A 21,239-nucleotide genomic window follows, 5' to 3' on the forward strand; every position below is an offset into this window, starting at 1 on the left:
TCAAACACAGCCCTCACAGTTTCTCTTTGTCTTGCTAATGCAGTTTGCAGATGGTTAGTCTCCTAGCATCATCAGAGTGAGAGCATGAAGATGAGAATAAAGACTAGTATGTGATATTGAGATATTTTCAGTGTACCAAATTTTCAGTTCATCAGACAGAAAGTGAACCATTTACCTGTTACAAGTGTTCAACTCTCTTCATACAGAAATAGGTGTGTGTGTAGGTATATACAAAAAAGCAGAATATACACTTACTTTGGTACACATTTTAAAAACAGGTTTGTCTTTCTGAACCTAATGTTGCTAATGTCTACCCTAAGTCAGATAGACTTAGGTTATTTTCATTTTGCAAACTAATCACATTCATGTTAACAATTACAGTGTCTCAACAAATATTGGAAATGTCAGGATTTGGAAGACATGGGGTTATCAAGTCCAACATGAAGGCTATACCTTTGGGAAATCTAAAGTGTCCAATAATCCAGATTTTAATTTAACAGTAAACCAAATGTGTACTATTTAAACTAAGAACAGATAAGAAGCAATTTAACACCAGAAGCAAGCAAACAGTCCAAAGCTATAATCACCTGATGTTTCTGGTCATTTTGTTCTTAATTCCATACAAAAAACATACATTACTTCTAAAGTCTTATTATGTCTCTGGGCATGTTTTAGAGGTGAAAAAATGGTTACCAAAACTATTCAGTTATACTTTTTTCATAAAATACAACAAGATAGTCCAGAAAGCGTCTACTTCCTGCCTAAATAGACCATTAACCATCAAAAGATAATATTGACCTTGCTTGGAGTGATAAAGTTGCATACTCCTTGAGTGACCAAGGAATAAACCATAAGCCAACAGCAGAAGATTTACCAGTTAGAAACCAATGAGTAGAGTGACAAACTTTTTACTCAGACTAATTCATCATTTAAGAAAAGAAAGAAAAAAACCATGCAAACTTGCCCTGTACTGTGAACAATCTTCAGTTGCTTATATTCCAGGGGTGCTGATCTTTTTTATGAAAAGAGAGGGCCCAATCCTTTAGTCCTTGCTCAAGCATCACTGTCATTAAAGTGTATGTAAATGTTGCTTAGCTGAGGACTTTCTGGGTCAAGTGCATTACTATAAAGGTTGTTAATTGCTTTAACAGTACATAGCTGTCCTACCTATAACTTACGTTGGGTGTTGACTGTGATGTAATGATTTATTGATTTTATATTTATGCATTGACTGTTGCATATGGATATATTACTGAATCTTACTGACTTAAACTGCCCACAGTGGACAGTCCAAATGGCTCCCCCTAGCACAAACCATTTCAACTGACCATAAATCAACTAGTGATTATCAATTAGTCGAGCAAATGCTTGATCAAAAATATGTTTTGTTCCATGCTCTGAAGGTCGATAAAAGTGATCTCTTGCGATTCACCCAGAAGAAGTGGCTTCCATGCTAGGGAACTCTCGTGAAATTAACCAGCCTCAACTCCCTACACGAAAACATCATCGCACGGTCAGCCAAAGAGCTTCAACTGAGATGACGAGGCCTAGGAGGGGGAAGCTGTTCACGTTGTACAGGACCCAAACCACGTATGGCCTTATCAATTAAACTGAACTGGGAAGCAGTCCATGGAGCAGAGATGTTAAACTCAGACCCAAAATCCTGCCCTTGACACACACACAACGGAAAAGCTGCATGAGGTCTTTTGCCTTTAGGTGGATTTTCCCCTACTATGCTACAATTGTATTTGTAGAAACAGTGCCTCGGGCTGGGGGTTACAAATCTGGCCCATCTCTGAAGTAGGTGACTGTATGTCAGTTGTAAGAAGTGTGTTTTTTATAAATTCAAAATATATTTCAATTTAAAAATAAACATGCCTTTTAAATCTTTTATATTACATTTTAAAATGTATTAACTGCTGTAAGAATGGAGTTACATGTGGGGGGAGTGTAGGTGAAGGAAGAGAGGTAATTTGCCCTTCTGTATTTTTAACACATTTGCCATACCACCCTCCCTCTTCCTTCCTGCTGATTATGAAGCACTTCAATGTAGCAGTTGCTTTTTTTCCTATCTGGAGTGGAATACGGTAGTGGCTTACTTCCCTTTATTGCTCACCATTAAAAGAGACACTCATCCCCTCCTCCTTGCCCATCAGTTTAATCAATGTAACCATCCCTCTCTTTCCAAATCCTTCCATTGGCTGCCTACCCACTATTGCATCCAACTTAAGCTTCTCATCAACTACCTTCAAAGCTCGCTGTAATTCTGGTCCTCCTTACTAATCTCTCCTTGTCAACCTTTGTCTTGCCCCTCATCCCTTCTACTCCACCCATGCTCTGACCCTTGTCCACTCATTTGTCAGCTTTTTGCAAAAGCCTCTCTGTGGGGTCGTCCATGTGACCCTCTATGCTACATATGAGCTCATCTGCAAAGACTTGACCCTGTTCACATTTAAGTCCCTCTTAAAGAAACATTTGTGTGATGCCTATAATTCTAGTTCAGGGGTTCTTAACCTTTTTCTTTCTAAGCCAGCCACCCCACCCCGCAACATGCTGTAAAACTCCATGTCCCACCTATGCCACAGCTGTTTTTATGCCAGGGCCAGCATTAGGGAGTAACAATTAGGGCAATTGCCCTGGGCCCCTGGCCACAGGGGGACTTCCAAAGCTAAGTTGCTCAGGCTTCGGTATCAGCCCCAGATGGCGAGGCTCAGGGCCCCGGGCGGCTTGCTTTCTGCCCTGGGCCGCAGCAAGTCTAATGCCAGCCCTGCTTGGTGGACCCCCTAAAATCAGCTCGTGGGCCCCAGGCCCCTGTTTAAGAAGTACTGCTCTAGTTAACTTGTATATAAACTGCCTCTTGTTCTCTTTCCTCAGTCTCTATTTACTTGTCTGTCTTTAGATTGGAGGTCTTAGCTCAGGGACTCTCCTTCTTTCAGTGTTTGGAAACTACCTGGCTCATAGGAGGCACTGCTGTCAATAATTAATAAAGCCAAAAGTAAAGGCCAGGACAAGAGCTTAGCTTTATATTTTCCACTGTAGGACAGCAAACCCCAGTAATAAAACAACTGCTGCTAGGAGAGAGTCAGTCCTTTTTTGTAGTTAAAAAATGGGATCTCATTAAAGATCATCAGTGCTGTGCTTCAGTAAGAGTGAGGACCTGAGAAGGAAGTAGCATATTTTCAGTAAATAAATTGATTTACTTCGGTGTGATGCTATAAACATGAGACCTGTATTCATTAAGCAATCTTCTGTTGGTGAAATGAAATTTATCTACAAAGATATAAATATTCTCCATAGTGTGTGTGTAAACTTTTCTGATGTCCTTTAGGATGAAAGGTGCTGTATAAGACACCTGTAAGATAGTAAAATATTAGCATAACCGAACTCTGAATTTTACAAAGGTCTCAAGGGAGCCATGACACCTATGTAAAATCAGGGGTTCAGGTGACCCCTGTTCCCTCAGTTACAGGCTAGCTGAGTCATCAGAAAAGGGCGCTGAAGCTAAGCTCCAGTGGCACTCCTAATTTCTGCAACAGGGGAGCTCTGAAGTTCTGCTGGAGCAAATCTAACCCCCTGCAGGCGTGGAGCTGTAGCAGGGCTCTCTCCACCCCTGCAGGTGATTAAGAGGTCTGCTTATGGTTTACTACACTCAGTAGCACATCAGACTAATAACAGATAACTTGAGTTAGAATATCTAGCTCTTGTATAGCACATCTCATCCATAGATCTCAAAGGGCTTTACAAAATACTGACCACCTGGCCGATATCATTCCCATTTTACAGATAGTGAAACTGAGGCAGAGAGGTGAAGTGACATTTCCAAGGCCACCCAGTAGGCCAGTGACAGAACTAGGAATAGAACCCAGCTATCTTATATAACAGTCTGGTGCTTCATCCACTAGGTAACTCTGCCTCACCATAAAACTGGGGTTGCATCGTAGAAAAAATCATTTAATGAAAGAGGTAATTTTGTGCTATTCAGATGGAGCCTAAATAAAGATGAGCTGCCTTTTCTATTTCTCTCCTCCCCCCCCCCCTTTTTTTTTTGGTTAAAAGCTCTATAGACACTATTTTGGCCTCATAATTAACAAAAGTATTCCAAGTAATTAGACTTGAGCCTCTACTACCTGGAGTGGGAAGAATATTCTCTGATCTGTCTCTGCAAACCTACTATTCCGTGCAACTGAAACAGGACCCATAATCTCTGTTCCATGGAGATTGAAGAAAGATCCTTTAACGTATCCCCTTTATGCTATTTCATAAGCCTTGATTTTGTATTTGTAGTTTTAGTCTTTCTAGTGCATCAGTGTTTTACCAAGAAAATGAACAGACTGTAGGCAGTGAGACCCTGATTCAGTAAGGCACTTAAGCATGTGCTTAACATCAAGCGTGTGCTTAAGTGCTTTGCTGAACTGGGGCCAAAGTATTGTAGTAGGTGAGAAATTAGAACATAGTTTTTAAAATGTGCTTCTGGGGAGGAGGGAAGAGATGTGACCTTTTAAAATAAAGCAACAAAACTGTGTTTCATAACAGCTACATCTTTTTATAAATATAAGTGGTACTGCTCAAGCATCTGTTTTTGCTGGCTTTTTCATAGGGAATTTGCATATGCTTATACATATGCTGATCCAGAGACACCGCCAGGTTGTCACATTCACCAATCGTTCACCCTACACGTGGTGCTGTATAAAAAATACTTCTGGGACTGTATTGCAGCCATGTGGCTTGCTGGTGTATTGAATTCCCCCACCTCCTCTTCATCTGTGTAGTTCTTCACACAAAACCTTCATAATCAGACTATGTGCAGGAAAAGGTGAATTTCACCCTTTGAGAGCTCCTGCAATGACCCTAATTGGCATTATTGTTACTACCATTATATTGTTCTATGATCCATTCTCAAGTGATGGAGCTGCCATGTGATCTATGTTCTGGGGAGAAGAATGGGACATTTGACAAGTACAGGTATATTATATTGAACTGAAGTGAAAAAGCCTTTCTTCGGTTGATTGTAATAGTTTGTTGCTGTATTACTGTTTTCTCCCACCTAAATATTACTGAAACTCAGAATTTGAAAACTTCAAAGTAAGAGACATCTTCACAACATATAATATCCGATCTATAAAGCTTGAGAGTAATTACCCAAAAGTGTCTCTTGATGTGTAAAAATAGCACCTTCTTAACATATCAGTCCCTGAGTGTAGAAATCATGTCTGCTTACTTTACTGGCATGAACAAGTTTTTAGTACTTCTAACATTACCAAGCCAGTGTACCCATGAACAAGTAGATTGTATCCCTATTGTGCATCATTCATGAGAAGTGGAATTGTCAGCTACATTCTAATTGCAGAATCTTAATCAGGTAGGAGGAGGATGTCAAAGCAAGAACAGACTGGTTTTTCAGACCCCAAGTTAAGGCTGCTAGTTTTTATTTTTTTTTATTTTTGTTTTTTTAAATCCTTTCATGATTTGTAAACTGTTTAATGGGAGAAAATGAATATGGGACCTCACGATGTCAGTTTAGAGCATGATTTTTCTGACTACAGCCAGTTTGAAAAACAGCAAGACAAGGACTTGGAATGTATTTGTCAAAGAAATGTTTCCAAAATTTCCTACTGTTGCTACCACCGATTCAGCCTCACTGGCATTAACAATACTGAGTCCAAAGGTAGACAGATCACCCACTGCTGCAACCATTTTAAGCACCATGGAGATTTTCAAAGGCACACATGGCAGGTACCTAGCTTAACTGTCTCAAGGGCAGTTAGGTGCCTGACTGGCATTTTTGCCTTTAAAAATTTCCCCCATGTCAATTAGACGAGGGGTTCTCAACCTTTTTCTTTCTGAGGCCCCCTCCAACATGTTATTAAAAACTCCACAGCCCACCTGTGCCACAACTTTTTTCTCTATATAAAAGCCAGAGCTGTCATTAGGGAGTAACAAGCAAGGCTATTGCATAGGGCCCCCCCACCAAGCTAAGTCGCTCAGGCTTCGACTTCAGCCCCGGGTGGCAGCGTTCAGGGTCCCGGGTTTCAGCCCCACCTGTCAGGGCTTCAGCTCTCTGCCCTGGTCCCCAGCAAGTCTAACACTGGCCCTGTTTGGCAGATCCCCTGAAACCTGTTTGCAGCCCCCCAGTGGGTCCCAGACCCCTGGTTGAGAACCACTGAATTAGACCTCCTGTGATCAAGGCTAGGTAAACACTGCACTCAAAACATTGGTTGCAGTTGGTGTAGTTAGCTCCACTATGGATTGCAACTCTAATATAGCATCTGCACCACAATATCCCATACCCAGTGTGAGTGCTAATGTAGGCCCCTCTGCGGCCTTTTCAATACTGTGCCGTAAAACCTTGATAGAGTTGGGTTTGATACCATGCTGAAAATACCCAGGCCTGAGCTATACTAGTGCTTGCATTGGTGCAACAGTGTTGGAAATAGGCACAAAAATGTGTAGTATAGACAAGGTCAAATGAAAGTGACTTTCTGGAGAAATTTACACCAGTCTCATTTAATCCTTTGGGACCTCATGTGGATAGCCGTTTTGAAGGAATTGTATATGAACTAAGCAATCTCCATTCTTTGCATTATATTTTTTTGCAATTTGTTTTCACAGTCCAAGTTGTCCACTGATGTAGGATGCTGCAGTGGCGATCAGTCCGTACTGCAGTACTGTATCAATATAAAAAAAAAAATCAATATTGCTACAGACCGGTACCTCTGCAGCTGTACAGCGCACACATCCAGTAAGATGGTGTCCACAGTTGTCTTCCAAAAATGAAGAAGCCTCTTCAAAGTCAAATGCTGCCATACAACTGTGTTGCTTTCTGATTTGTGATTGGTAGTCAGGGCCGGCTCCAGGGTTTTTGCTGCCCCAAGCAGCAAAAAGAAAAAGGGGGGCAGGGGGGAAAAAGCCGCGATCGCAGACCTGGACCTGCTGCCCCTCTCGGTTGGCCGCCCCAAGCACCTGCTTGCTGGGCTGGTGCCTGGAGCCAGCCCTGTTGGTAGTAAGGCATGTTTGTTACATGGTGTACAGAAACTGGACAAATTAGATGAAATGTGACTAGCTCACATTGGTAGATTTTTTTTTTCTTCCATTAATTGAGCTTTTCAGGCTCGATTTTCAAAAGATCAGGACCCCACCGGCTCACACTTAGGCATCTTAAAGAAACAGATTTTCAAAGTGCTCATCACCCAGCAGTTCCCATCATTTTCAGTAGGAGCTGCATTGTTCACACCTGGCCCTACTTGTTTATATAGTAGCCTTGTCTTTTGAAGATTGATACCAAGAGCTGTCAAAGGAGAGAAAGTGTTGTTCCCACAGGCCAGGTGTATTAGAAGTAACCTATGGGCACAAAGGTCTGACAGTTTACCTGTTTCATTAGCATCAGATCAAAAGTTGAAACTCTATATGGACCTCCAGTCTCTTTTCTGTGAATAACTGCAAAAGAGGCACATCTGAATGCACCTGCACCCTTCTACACATCTATATGGTGTATGTGAAATAAGAACTGTTTGTTGTAAAAGTGAATTTAAGGTTATGTTTTATATTTTCTTTGGCCCTGCAGGTTCTCCAGGAAAGGCACTTGACAACTCAGCCAGCAACCAAGAAAATAATTTAGGGAGCCCAAACAAGGCTGAAAAATCAAGTCAAGCCTCTCGAGAGCACCATCAAGGAAGAAAAACTTCAGGGGGACAAGTGCAGAAAGGAAGTGATGAGTCAGAGAGTGACTTTGAATCTGATCCTCCTTCTCCCAAGAGCAGTGAGGAAGATGAAGAGCAGGAGGATGAAGATGTCTTACAGGGGGAGCATGGAGACTTTAATGATGACGATACAGAACCTGAGAACTTTGGCCATCGGCCTCTCCTTATGGACTCTGAAGATGAGGCGGAGGAAGAGGAGGAAGAAAAGCAGAGTTCTGATTCCGATTCCGATCGCACCAAGGGAAAGCCCATGGAAGGGATCCCTTGTGGTAGATACAGAGAGGTGGGTGGCAGTCGTGAAGACAGAGAACCCAATGTAGCACTCTCTTCCTTGTCTGAGTTACCCAGTACTGTGGCCAAGGTGAGCCCTGGCCAAGAATTTGATGTGTTTGGAGCTGTCCCCTTCTTCGCTTTTCAGACTCAGCAACCTCAGCCAAGAGAAAAGAGTGACACGGATTTCTCTCCTCAGCCTGCTTTTCTTGGCCTGAGGCAAGAGCAGGATGACTTTGATGTCTTCACCAAAGCCCCATTCAACAAGAAGGTGGCCCAGCCAGATGGCCCGGATGTAGGAGCTGAGACCCAAACCTCCCCTACTTCTCCCCGAAGTGTGGATATTTTTGGCTGCACCCCTTTCCAGCCTCTTCCCACCCCAAAGAGCAGTGAAAGCAGAGAGGACCTCTTTGGGCTTGTCCCCTTTGAGGAGATTACAGGGAGCCAGCAGCAACAGAAGGTGAAGCAGCAGCGGAATCTGCAGAAACTCTCCTCCCGGCAAAGACGCATGAAACAGGAGGTGCCCAAAAGCAATGGGAAGCGCCACCATGGCACCCCGACCAGCACCAAGAAGGCTTTGAAACCCAGCTACCGCACCCCAGAGAGAGCCCGCAGGCACAAAAAAACGGGCCGCAGGGACTCCCAAAGCAGCAACGAATTCCTAACTATCTCAGACTCCAAGGAAAACATAAGCGTTGCATTGACTGACAGCAAAGATCGAGGCAACCCTTTGCAAGCGGATGAGAATCTGCTGGACCCTTTTGGAGCCAAACCTTTCCACCCACCAGACTTGATGCGGAACCCACAGCATCAAGGACTGGGTGACAACCGGGGGGACCATAATATAGTAGTGCCTGGTAGACCTAGACAGAGCTCCCTGCATGGGGCTGTTCACAGTGGTGATGGGCTAAAAACAGATGACTTTGGTGCGGTGCCCTTCACAGAACTGGTTGTGCAGAGTGTAACACCACAGCAAGCCCCACAGCAACAGGCATTAGAGTTAGATCCATTTGGGGCAGCTCCATTTCCTTCCAAACAGTAAATGCTTCCACCAGACTATTTCTCGTTCTCTGCACTATTTAACTTTGCTTTTAAATAGTGGAATAATCCATCTGGCTGAATTGACAGGAAACTGATTTTTCGTACAGTTTATTCAGCCTCGGTACTGCATGCCCAGCGCGCCTCAAAATTTTTAAATCATGTGTTTTTGTATTGTACAAAACACCGAGAAAAAGTTGGACAGCACGTTTCCAGAGCAGAAGAGGAATCAGATGTGAGCTATTTTAGCCACTGACTTTGGAGCCATGAAATATACTGTTCTGCACTTTTGCATGGCCTTTCCGCTCATAGGCAAGGGGGAAAACCATGGAAGAAGGTCTGCCGTGATGCATCCAGTTAGTCTGATGGAATGGAATCCTTCTATGATACAAACCTTTGACTCTCTCGGAGACCTGAGATAATATGTATGTGCTGGTATCCATCATCTGCTGGAAATTCTTCAGTCTCCACCGTCTAAATGAAAGCTCTTTTCTAATCCTAACAAAGAAACCTACTCAAAGGATTGTGTGTGTCAAGATTTCAGAGCATGGTGGTGGCTTGAGAACTGATGCACAAGTAGAGGTGGAAGGCAATTTTTGTGTGCCTAAACATTAATTTTTTTACAGTAAGTGCCATTAATGTAAAACAGCAAAATGAAAATCTAGAGTTAAAACTAAAGATATAGAGAATATATTGGTTTGCTAGATAAAATCATGGGTAACAAAGTAGCAGGGATACAGCCAGCATTTGCAGCACTTTGAAGACTACACCATACACTTGACAAGAGAGGCTGATTTACTTGGATGCCATGTCTAGCACAGCGGGAGTATATCAGATCATCAGTAAAATTGGCAGCAAGTGCAAACACGGAAAGATTACAAATCAGTTTTATTCAATTATCAATTAGGGTTTGCATCTGAAAATACCACTTTTTTTCCTCTTGGATTTTTATTCCAAACAAAATCTGTGTATACCTTAGAAACTGTTTTTAAACAGCTATGAAATTGTCACCTAATGTTCTTTTAAGGTCTGACAAATCTATTATTGTACTTAGTCTGTTTTATAAGAGTTTCTGCTAAATGCACTGAGCTATGAAGAAGCTATACCGTGAAACCACAGAGTTTCAGAAGAGAAGCAGTAAGCAGCAGATAGCTTGTAGATGCTGATTACTATTCTGTCAGTAAACGGCATTTCACACCACAAGGCCTTACAGACAGGACCCACTTCCTGCTACAAAGTACCTCTAAGCCAACAGGTGCACGTGAGTGCTAAAAACGTATAGTACACAGTATGTCATGATGGGCTGGTGATGCTAATCCACTTGGTGAATACATGATTTAGTTGTTCTGTTATAAAAGTATATGCTACCTGTATATGGGCCTGATTCTCCACCATCTTGTACCTTGTGTCTGGTCACTACACGTGTTGCAAAGTGAACAGAAACCAGAGTGGTGGTATTTGACACCCATTTCATATTCATTTTTCACAGGTGTAAATGACTAGACACAAGATGGAAGGAATCTGGTCGTCTTTGTTTATTTCAACATGGTATATCTTGCTCTGAATATTGACATTTTGCACAAAAAGCCAAATTTTAAATTATTTGAGACAAATCAATGGATGGATGAATGAATTGTATATACAGACGCACTGAGTGTTCTCTTCCTACCCACCTGCCCCACCACCCCAACACACACACACACACACACACACACTGTGGATTAGCTAAACATCTAGATTAACACTTTTCTTCTGAAAGTCTTAAGAAAAATACAGTTAGGTGTAGACTCCTCCATAGATTTTCCAGAGGAGTCTGGCTCTTTTCAAGCACAAAAAGAAAAAGGAGACTTCTTAAATTGCTGCTCTCCTTTGATGGCTTTATTCAATTTTCTTTGACTGCTTTTTTGGATTGACTAGAAACCATCTGTAGCTAAAGTATTCATGTCTCTGGTCCTAGACATGAGAAATAAGATACATACATGGGTCTTTATCTCTTTCTCTTCCTCTCTTTTTCCTTCTGACAAAACAGATGAAATTCAAATACAAAGTCTTGCTGAGTTAGGGATGTCCTTCTCGTGCTAAAATGTTTAGCTTTGAGAAGGACAGTTAAAAATGGGTAACCTCTATCTGCATCTGAATATTCCAGTTCTTTTAGGCTCTGTCCCTATTATTCTTTCCTTATTCTTGTGCCAAGAAGCAGATGTCGAGCTTGCATTTTTTTCTGGCTCTCAGGTTAACACTGATTTACAAAAAACCCACCAAACTGCTTTTACGTAGCTCTTTATTGAAATTTTACACACCTACCTAATTTAGTTGTTGGAAGATGTTAATTCCAAAAGTGAACAGATGATCAGATTACTCATGGGGGGGGAAATCCTTTAATGTGGACTGGGAGATTATAGTAAATCATATCTAGAACACTATGGTCATTGCTTTCATTTGTGTAGAATAATCTTAACTACCTGCCAAACATTTGGCTGAAATTGGAAAATTCATTTTTTAGTCTTAGATACATCTCACACACAGGAATTATACCTCTGAATTTAACAGTCTGCACAAAGGGATTCTTGACTCTGGCTCTTTTAAGTGAAAGGGAGTTTGCTTTGACTTCAATGGGGGGAACATTGGACCCCCAAAAAGGTTATGTACTAAGATAACTCCTGTCTTAGAATCAGTTAAAATGAGCGTAGAAGGCAGATTACTGTCATCCCAATTAGATTTCTTTTCTAAGACTTTTATCCTTAAACATGTTTTAGTTGGAGAATACTTTAAATGTTTTCTTCTTTCTTTTTCTTCTCGCAGCAGAAGGAAGGTATAGGTTAGATGAAATGAGACTCAGTAATGAATAACCAAGGGAGACAAAAATACTGTAAAACCAAGTAATTCCAAAATTGGCACATTTCTCTGACCTTTCATTATTATGGTCTTTCCTTCCTAATGGCCTTAATATACCTTGATTTATGTACTCTATTTATATAGCAGATCTTTTTCAGAAATGACTTATTTTTAATATGTTTCTGTAGTTACAATGATTTTTTGATGGCGGTGGTGAAGAGAGACTATATTAGCCTGCCTTACAAACCTGGTTTTGCCTGGTTGGCTGTGCAGTAGACTTGGCCTCTGAAGATATTGACCTTGAGTTTAATTTCCATTAAGATCTAGTAATGGAAACAAAGTAACTGGTGTCACTGGGGGAAATAATATACTTTTGCCTGTACTCTGTGTGTATGTATGTATGCATGTATGTATTTTAAAAAGGATGATTATTATATCACGACCATACCTGAAATACTGGAAAAAACATACTATGATAAATTTGTACCACCATGCCGTATAAGACAATGATAGCCAGGTAGGGAATTGTCACTTTTTTTTTTTTTTTTTTGGTTACCCAGCAGGAAGTATCATGTTAGGGTTTGATCCTTCCCTCTAGAATATAAAAGGCAGCACGGGAGATCTTCACAAATCAACTACTTTCAAACCGCAGTCGGTCCAAGCACTTAGAAACGTAGTGCCATGATAGCAGTCCACAAAGTCCATCAGTGCACAGCACGCTAGCATGATGTAGATTCACGCCCCAGCTTGCAATGCACTAGCTCTTTGTCTTAACAAGCGTTGAGTGGGTTTTCTAAGATTGCACATCAGATTGTCAGACTAAGATTGTCAGAAGGTACTAATAAGCCCTTCATGGCTAAGGGCAAGAGTAATTGAAAATAAGTCTAGCTTCTCTGCAAACCCCAAAGCATCAGATTTGGGAGATCTGCATTGCTTTTTACTGGTTTGCACGATACCAGAGCTGGACCTAGTTTAGTGTGTCCCACACTTACGGAAATATCTTTTCATTAACAGGTTCCAGTTAGTAAGATGAGATACCCACTGTGAAAATAAATGGATATATTTACTACTGTGAGAATAACAAATAGAGTTTATCTGGAGATTTTTATACTATACGGTGTATTTTTATATATATAAATATACACATGCACTCACACATTACATATCTCTTGGAGTTAATGTGACTTTTTTTTTTAAATATCATTGCAGCCACAATCATTTTCATGTGACTGGAAAAGAGAATATGAACAAAAGCCACTAAAAATGCCAGGGAGACATGAGAAAAATGCCAGGGGGCTGATACCAGGTTATTTTTCTACAGTACTTCTTTCACAAGGAAAATCAAATAATTGTGTGTATACTAAGTTTGTTTGTGTGACTAGGGCATCCTCTAATAGTAAACAGCCTACAAGCTATTTTTAAATTGCTGGCCTACAGCTTTAAGTGCACTTTTCTGAATTACACTTCCATTTCTTGTTAGACTTGAAGTTTCTAAAGCTTTTTTGTGTACCACTAAACAGAGAACTTTAATTTTTCTGTGAACTTGATGTACATCATAAAATACTTGCGATTGTTATTAAAAAAAATAATCAAATGTGATAGTGATTTTGCAGACCTTCTTAAACAACTAATTGTGCAGTATCATATTCCTGATGAGCTGCAGTTAACGCTCATCACTAATTGAGTTTTATAGCATTTGACCTTTTCACTGTTACAGACTTGATTTTGGTCCCTAGTTCGTTCTGTTTGAAATATTATTTTTTTCTATTGTTTATCATATCAGCTGCCTAATAATCTGCTTTCTCTTAAAGCAATAAATCCCAGTGGATTAAACATTCTTTTATAATTCCATGAATGCAACATATTTACTCGACTCCTTCCTGCAGAAGATTTTCGGATGTGAACATTCAGATTCTTAATAGGGTAGGGAAACCAAATGTTGTCAATTTACATTACTGGCTAGAATTCTAAATACTGTCTATATGCTTACTATACAGATTCTGCCCTGCAATTGATTTTCTAACCATTTTTTAGGATAAAACTACTCTGGGCCAATCTACTAAAGCCCCAGAGCAGACGGGGGTAAATGTAGGGCTTTATCGAAGACTAATGACCATAAAAGTAAAGTGAAAAGGGAAGAAACCAATATTAGTATAATTGGTGATGAATACCCCGTATTAGTGGTGATTTGGCTACGTGTTCTGTCCTTCAGTCACCATCACTTGATTCAGAGACTTAGTCTCCAAAAACGATGTACATCTATAAAAGAAGCTTTGTTAAAAGGCGGCTAATGAGGTTTTTTTCATCTGTAGGTCCCTTTTCGAATCCAGCTCAGTTTGCTTTTGAGTGAAAGTTATCAACAGCTGGTTGGCTGGTTATGGTCTTAAGTTAAACAGTTGGCACCTTCTTTAGCAGTCTCAGCACAGAACCCAGTGACTGAATAGGCACAGAAAACCTCTCCTTCTTCTTAGGTGGTTGTTACAGCTTGGCTGTCCCTTTAAGGGGGGTCAAACTCAGCCACACTTGTGCCTCCCTTACCCCCCATGATGTTGGTCAGCTGGGGTTTAGATGGATTCATTAGCAGGCTCAGCTGGGTGGATTGCACATAAGGAGGGTTTGCTCCTTGAGTGGCATGACGCCAAGTTCCCAGGAGAAGCAGCAGACAGCAAAGGGAGCTAAGAGAGGCCGGTTGGCTGGCTGGCTCCTCTGGGAGGGCTGGAACTGAGCTAAGGCAGACTCAAAGCAGGAGGGCTGTGCCTGGTGGGAAGCAGGGGGTACCATTGTGTGTTGGCTAAGTGTGGACTCTGAGGGGAGGAAACCTGAGAGTAACTTTCTGGAAGAATGGTGAAGGTCTGAGCATTGAGCCCAGGAGGGGCAGGAAACTCTTTTGGTTTGTCAGGTGTGAAGATTGTTTTGCTGGACTCTGTTCATAGCTCCAGAAAGGGACAGAATGGAGTCTGATTTGGCCGGAAGGAAATGGGGTGGGGTTGTTGCAACACCAGGTCTTGCTGGAGGGGAATGCTGAGAACTGTTACAGTGGTGTTAAAAGATGTCAGCATTTGGGTAAGACTTCTGTGGGGACCGTGTGTGGTGGAGCTTATTCTGATGCCTGTGCTACAGCTAATTACAGTATTTAACATGCACACAAACACACAACCTGGATATGCCACGTACAGGGAGATAGTATAATTACTGTTAAAGTTTCTTAGGATTCATGAAAGAATCAAGTAGAGGAATAGATGTGAGACATTTTTCTGCTGTAGCCCAAAACCCCACCCATTTTCATACACAATATCTTGATGTAGGCTACACTTACCGCAAGATGACATGGTAACAACACTATTATGGGAGTTTCACTTTTATGGTCTCTGTTAAGCCTACAGTAGTTTGATTTCCTCTAACAATGCATCCAAGAAGGGGGGGGAACGATGCTCCTGTTGTTCTAACATGAACCATGCTTAGCGGTGAGGAAGGTAAGAGAGACCTCACAGCTGAACTTCCTTTACTTGGGCTGAACTGTGTCTGGGATTAAGCACAATGTATGTACCTGTGCCCTTTGCACTGACTAGGACCTTATATTGGAAGTGATCCCTGTCCAACACAAACCTGTAACCCAAAAGCTCCTGCAATTACTTCATATTGAAATATGACCAAGATCCATCTGACTGATCCAAACCACTCCTGCAAAGGGAGGGAATTAATATTGGTAGCCAAAGAAACCATGCAGTGTTTTGTAGAATCTGATCAAGTTTCTTCAGATCAAGAAGGGGCTGAAGGTTTTCCTCCTTTGGGGAATGAAAAAACTGCTAAGGATTAGCCCCCTGACCTTGGACCACATTTAGATAAGGTGCAACTTCCTGTAACTGTGAAATGGGGATTCTTTAAAATTGCACAAGCTAGACTTTTCGAGTTTCTAACAACCATTTGTTAGTAATAAGGATTGTCTTGGCCTCTGAGCCTGACCACTCGACTCAGGAATAAGTCCCAGGGGACCCCTGCAGAACAGAGAAGGGAAGCACGCAGGGCCACAAATCCTCTCCTCTCCCAAATCTTAACCTGAGCACCCCGAGGAAAGAAGCAGGGCTTCTAATCACACATGCCCAACTCCCAAATAAATCTGTTTTACTCCTGTCTCTAACACTCACATGCCCAACTCCCAATGGGGTCCAAACCCCAAATAAATCTGTTTTACCCTGTATAAAACTTATACAGGGTAAACTCATAAATTGTTTGCCCACTATAACACTGAAAGAGAGAGATGCACAGCTGTCTCTCCCTTCCCCACCCCTCCAGTATTAATACATACTCTGGGTTAATTAATAAGTAAAAAGTGATTTTATTAAATACAAAAGGTAGGATTTAAGTGGTTCCAAGTAGTAACAGACGGAACAAAGTAAATTACCAAACAAAATAAAACACACAAGTCTATGCCTAATACAGTAAGAAAGCCGAATACAGATAAAATCTCACCATCAGAGATGTTTCAATAAGCTTCTATCACAGACTAGCCTCCTTCTAGTCTGGGTCCAGCAATCACTCTCACCCCCTGTATTTACTGTCCTTTGTTCCAGTTTCTTTCAGGTATCCTTTGGGGTGGAGAGGCTATCTCTTGCGCCAGCTGAAGACAAAATGGAGGGGTCTCCCAGGGGTTTAAATAGACTTTCTCTTGTGAGTGGACACCCCTCCCTCCCCATGTGTAGAATTGCAGCTACAAGATGGAGTTTTGGAGTCACATGGGCAAGTCATATGTCCATGCATGACTCAGAACTTACAGGTAGCAGCCATGGTTCACATGCTACCTTGAACATCCTCAAGTAGACTTCTTATGTGGTTTGGACCCTTCCAAGATCCATTGTCCATTAAAAGCAACAGAGAGTCCCGTGGCACCTTTAAGGCTAACAGATGTTTTGGAGCATAAGCTTTCGTGTGTGAATGCCCACTTCATCGGATGCAAGTGGGCATTCACCCACGAAAGCTTATGCTCCAATACATCTGCTGGTCAAAGGTGCCATGGGAGACTCTGTTGCTTTTTACAGATCCAGACTAACACGGCTATACCCCTCTGATAATTGTCCATTAAGTGTTTCTTGATTGGGCACTTAACTTGCACATTCCTTTCTCAAGGAGCTGACTAAATGCTTTACTAAGGTTACTTAGAAATCAAGCAAGTACACAGCCAATATTCATAACTTTGACCACAAAAATGATACATGCATACAAATAGGAGGAGTGTATTCAGTAGATCATAACCTTTACAGAGATGTTACATGGCATATTAGGAAACACTATTTCACTAGGGGGGTGGTGAAGCACTGGAATGCGTTACCTAGGGAGGTGGTGGAGTCTCCTTCCTTGGAGGTTTTTAAGGCCCGGCTTGAGACAGCCCTGGCTGGGATGATTTAGTTGGGGATTGGTCCTGCTTTGAGCAGGGGGTTGGACTAGATGACCTCTTGAGGTCCCTTCCAACCCTGATATTTTATGATTCTATGATTCCCTATGTATGGAGACAATACGTCTTTGGAATTGGTGCATCACCAACAATAGAGATATCGGTATCTTATCTGCTGGAATGTCAGAATACAACAACGGATCCACTAAGCAGAGATTTTTCACAAACCCACGAGTGGGAGATGGATCCTGGAATTCTCAAATCCATATTTAGACTATGGGGATTCCCTACCATAGATCTATTTGCAACAGCTCAGAATGCCAAGTGCCCACAATATTACTCCAGGACGGGATTGGGACACCACTCCCTAGACGACGCTCTCCTCATAAAATGTGAGGCGCCACTGATGTATGCATTTCCTCTGACTCCACTCCTAAGCCGAGTCATTCACAAGATAAGGGAGGAGAAGTCCAGGATCATTCTCATTGTACCCACATGGCCCAGACAGACGTGGTTCCCATACTTGCATCTGATGGCAATGAAACCGCCTCAAATCCTTCCCTTAGTACCTCACCTTCTATCACAAGATGCGGGACGTGTCCGTCACCCCAACCTTGCAGTACTCCACCTAAATGCCTGGTTATTCCATGGGTGACTGGGATCGAGAAGGCCTTTTCTGAGGAAGTAAAAAATATATTACTGAACAGATGGAGACCAAGCAGAAGAGAGACATATATCCATAAGTGGAAACGATTCTGCACCTGGTGTCAAGACAAACAGATTGTACCACAGTCGTCCCCCCTACCAAGGATCCTCGACTATTAGGACTTAAAAAATCGGGGCTATCCACAAGCTCCATCAGAGTACACTTGGCTGCTATTACCTCCTTCCACGACAAGGTGGGCGGGGTCACTATGTTTGCTCACCTGACGATTAAACACCTCCTAAAAGGCATTGAAAACACTTATCCCACCCTAAGAAACCCTACACCCACATGGGACCTCAACCTTGTTTTACACGGACTCATAGAAAAACTGTTTGAACCCCTTGCAACTTGCTCTTTGTTACACTTATCCATGAAGGTGGCTTTCCTCATTGACATCACGTCCGCAAGATGAGTGGGAGAATTAGGTGCCCTAATGGCAAACACACCTTATACAACATTCTTTAAATATAAAGTAATCCTGCGACTGCATCCTAAGTTCATACCGCAGGTCGCCTTCCCCTTTCATTTAAATCAACCCATTTACTTAACCGTATTTTTTCCGAAGCCACATGCGGACAGGAGGGAGGCCTCACTCCACACGCTGGATGTTCACACAGCATTAGCTTTCTACAGTGAAAAAACAAAAACATTTAGAAAATTACCTGGACTATTAGTTTCCATAACAGAACGCTTGATGGGTCAAACCATTTCAAAACAGAGGCTATCTAAATGGATATCTGAAAGTATCCATTTGTGCTACCAAAACAACGATCTACAACTTCCACCGGGAATTCGCACACACTTCACCAGGCACTGGCAGCATCTGTGGCCTGTCACTGACATTTGCATAGCAGCTGCCTGGGCTTCAGTCTACGCTTTAGAATAACGATCAGCATCAGATGCTCACTTTGGACTTACGGTGTTATCCACCGTCCATAGACCAACTCTGAAGCCCCTCCCCTCCGCTGAGGGGCACTGCTCAACAGCCACCTACAGTGGAACACCCACAGGGACACTCCTCGAAGAAGAGAAGGTTTCTCACCTTGTGCAGTAACAGAGATTCTTCAAGATGGTTGTCCCTGTGGGTACTCTACATTGGAGTTTCAGGCTGATTCTCTGAGGTAGAGAAGAAACAGGGGGACAGTTGGCCGCCCACTGCTATGTAGCGCTTGGTGCAGTGTGAGACGGTGGCAGAGTGTGCGCTGCTCAACTGGGCACTGTTACCACAAATCTCCGATTACAAGCGCAGGGCATCAAGACACCTAAAGTGGACCACCCACAGAGACAACCATCTCAAAGAACCTCAGTTACTGCACACATTAAGTAACCTTTTCTTTAATTCAGGCTGTCCTCAGCCCCCAGGGTTTTTGCAAATATGTTGGTAGTGATAATAAACAGACTCGGGTTGCAGGAATCCCTTTCTTAGATGACACTTGGATCAGTGCAGTGCACAGGACCACATTTCAGACTTTGAGTGTCCTCCAGGTGCACGGCTTCATCATCAGTACCAAGAAAAGTTCCCTGGTTCTGACCAGGAGAATACTCTAGCTTTGGTAACAAGGATCTAACCAGCATTAGAAAGGTTTCAGAAAATCCAAGAATTTTTTATCAACGTGCTCTAGAGCCACAGAAGACCTGCCATAGCATTATACCTCCAACTGTTGGTGTCAAGCATAGGCATCACTTCAGGGGCACATCAGAGCGCTTCAAGCCTTCTTTTTGAAGGAGTGGAACCCTTCCCTGAAATGCATGAAAAGGTCAAGTACTGGTTCCACAACCAAATTTGGTCAGTCCGTGACAATGTCTGCAAAGGCATGCTCAGCTGCCTTCAAGATCCTTCAGTCCGCACAACTGACGCCAGTCTAGAGGTTTGAAGAGCTCATTTAGGGGCCCAAACAGTTCAGGGCTTCCGGAGCAAGGAGGAAAAGGCTCACAGCATAAAACTCCTGCAGCTGAGTGGTCAGCTTAGCTGTGTGAAGGTTCCAGCCCTGCTCCCCCCACAAGGGGGAACCTGGTTCAGTCAGACATAACCAGGGGCGGCTCTAGGCACCAGCAAAGCAAGCAGGTGCTTGGGGCAGCCCATTTGCAGGGGCGGCAGGGATCCAGTCTGGGAGCTGAGAACAAACAGGGGGCCCTGGGAGCTGTAGTTCCTTGGTTAGCTCCCTGCCTATAGAGCCAGCCCTGGAGCAGGGAAAGAACGACATTTCCCAGCATTCCCTCGGCCACTACCAATAGGAAAGACGGGGAGGGAGTGAGGAAGCTGAGACCTGGTGCTGCAGCCTGCTGTGAATGGAGAGCTGCACTGGGAAGGTAGGGAGACCATCTTTTAACAGTCAAAAAATAGGACACTCCATGGGGAGGGAGGGTAGCCCCACCCTGCCCCCATCCACTCCCTCCAACTGCCCCCCACAGAAACCCCAACCCATCCAACCCCACTGGTCCCCGTCCCCTGATCACCCCCTCCTGGGACCCCTGCCCCAACTGCCCCCCAGGACCCCACCCCCTATCTAAGCCCCACTGGTCCTTGTCCCCTGATTGCCCCCTTCCGGGACCTCACCCCCTATCTAAGCCTCCCCTCTCCTTGTCCCCAACTGCCCCCTCCTGAGACCCCCCCCCAAGTTCCCCCCTAGGACCCCACCCCCGCCTGTCCCCTGACAAACCCCTGGGACTCCCATGCCTATCCAACTGCTGCCTGTCCCCTAACTGTCCCCCCAAACCCCTGACCCATCTACCCCCCCTTCTCCCTGCCCCTGACTGCCCCCCCGGAATCCCCTACCCTATCTCCAACCTCCCAGCCCCATTACCATGCCACTCAGACCAGCGTGTCTGGCTTTGCGCAGTGCCAGACACGCTGCTGCATACATGCTGCCGTGCTCCCCCGCGAAGCCACAGCCCCCCCAGCACCTGCCTTCCAGATTTGAACACCTCAAAATTCCGGAGTGCTCAAGCTCAGTTTGGGCGGCTGTTACTTCATTTCTCCCAAATCAAATATACTGATCCACTGTAACTTGCTATAGAAAAAGTAGGATAAAATTGCGGAAGAAATGCTTCCCAGTGGTTATTAGGACTGGAATTGCTGGAATTTTCAACAGCCATTGCCTTTTTTGTTTGTTTGTTTGTTTAAAAGAAAGACAATGATATTGCACTGGTAAATTCCCCATAGAAAGAAAGAATGGAACAAAAGAATAATAAAGGCACCTCAACTTTTCCTCATTTATGTAGGACAGTCTTATAATATGCATCCAGATATCCTCCAAATCACACAAGCTGAAAATTGTTCCACTTTACTGCAGTTCTGTAACCA

At 43.1% G+C, this 21,239-nt stretch overlaps 1 protein-coding gene across 4 annotated transcripts in view; it reads left to right on the plus strand.

Annotated features, from left to right (window-relative positions):
* Window positions 1-13,684, plus strand: part of BMP2K (BMP2 inducible kinase) — a 113,418-nt gene extending 99,734 nt beyond the window's left edge. For 3 of the 4 annotated variants that reach the window (XM_034772458.1, XM_034772459.1, XM_034772460.1), the window contains one exon: window positions 7,562-10,128. In XM_034772458.1, coding sequence (XP_034628349.1) covers window positions 7,562-9,009 — 1,448 coding nt within the window. In that variant the 3' untranslated portion in view covers window positions 9,010-10,128. Of the gene's footprint in view, window positions 1-7,561; window positions 10,129-13,049 lie in introns of those variants that run through there. The other variant, XR_004645951.1, reaches the window with a different exon arrangement.
* The last annotated feature ends 7,555 nt before the right edge of the window (window positions 13,685-21,239 follow it).

This window comes from Trachemys scripta, chromosome 5 (genome assembly GCF_013100865.1).
Source record: "Trachemys scripta elegans isolate TJP31775 chromosome 5, CAS_Tse_1.0, whole genome shotgun sequence".
Classification (NCBI taxonomy): domain Eukaryota; kingdom Metazoa; phylum Chordata; order Testudines; family Emydidae; genus Trachemys; species Trachemys scripta.